General features: G+C 41.1%; 1 protein-coding gene across 1 annotated transcript; it reads left to right on the top strand.

The window, feature by feature from the left end:
• Positions 1–685, top strand: HELRODRAFT_195160 (hypothetical protein; the record flags this gene model as incomplete). Its single annotated transcript, XM_009026019.1, has 2 exons — positions 1–169; positions 479–685. The coding sequence occupies exons 1-2, from the start codon at positions 113–115 to the stop codon at positions 683–685; spliced, it is 264 nt and encodes an 87-aa protein (XP_009024267.1). The 5' UTR covers positions 1–112.
• Between the last annotated feature and the right edge of the window lie 362 nt (positions 686–1047).

Raw genomic sequence — 1047 nt, 5'->3', positions numbered from 1 at the left:
CAACAACAACAACAAGCGCAACAACAGACTGAACAACTACGGCGACAATTTGCCTTCGTCTACGTCATCTCTGACGTCATCGACTCTGGGGACGGGAGGTGGCAATAGCGAGATGAGTAGCCTGTGCTTCTACGTGAAGGATAAGGAGGCGGCCAGCCAGTGGGTGCACGTAAGTTGAGTTGCCGAGAAGTTATGACGTAGCGTTGTTTATTTTCAATTTTGTTTACAATGTAAATTAATTTCAGAATTTATGGACAATCAATCGGTCAACCACTCGTTTAATTAGTTAATTGATTGATTGATTGATTGATTAATTTATTAATAAATTAAATAAATTTATTAGTTAATTGTAACAAAACGACTTGTAATTATTTATTCATTTAATTAATTAATAGTAACAACAGAACGACTTGTAGTTAATTAATTAATTAATTAATTAATTAATTGATTAATTAATCGACCTCTGTTGAATGCACAGCATCTCAGCTTAGCTGGCTGTCTGAAGAGTGAGGCCCTAATTAGCAGCCTGCAATCACCAGCCGATAACATCTCTAACGCCAACGCCAAGACAACCACAGCTACTACTGCTTCAGCAGCTACTGCTGCTGCTACTACAACTGCTGCTGCTGATAATGTTTCCATTGATGCCTTTACTACAGATTGCGATTCTGAGAAGCAGGTATAATGTGGATTGAAAATTGAAATAAATCGCTATTTAGATTTGATTGGTTGAATAGTTGGTTATGACATTAAACTGACCCTCACTGCCTTGTGAGTGATGTTGGATCATCAAAGGCTAGGCCCACCGCTTATAACTGTGGTTGCGTAAGGAAGGGCGTCCTGTGTAAAAACTAGCCAAATAATAAATGCTTATGATGATGACGGAGAAAACAATGGCCCTCAGTATCCGGCAGAAGAGGGTGCGAAGAATCTCCGGAGACCCAGTCGATGGGGTTGTGGTGCAAGGCCCTGTGGATGGTCTGGCTACTGGCACCCCACTCTATAGTGTGGCGGTGCAAGGCACTATAGATGGAGGGACTACTTGTA

This window comes from Helobdella robusta, assembly GCF_000326865.2.
Source record: "Helobdella robusta unplaced genomic scaffold HELROscaffold_4439, whole genome shotgun sequence".
Taxonomy (NCBI): domain Eukaryota; kingdom Metazoa; phylum Annelida; class Clitellata; order Rhynchobdellida; family Glossiphoniidae; genus Helobdella; species Helobdella robusta.
The sequence above is the reverse complement of the archived record's forward strand: the minus strand, read 5'-3'. Positions and strand labels throughout refer to the sequence as shown.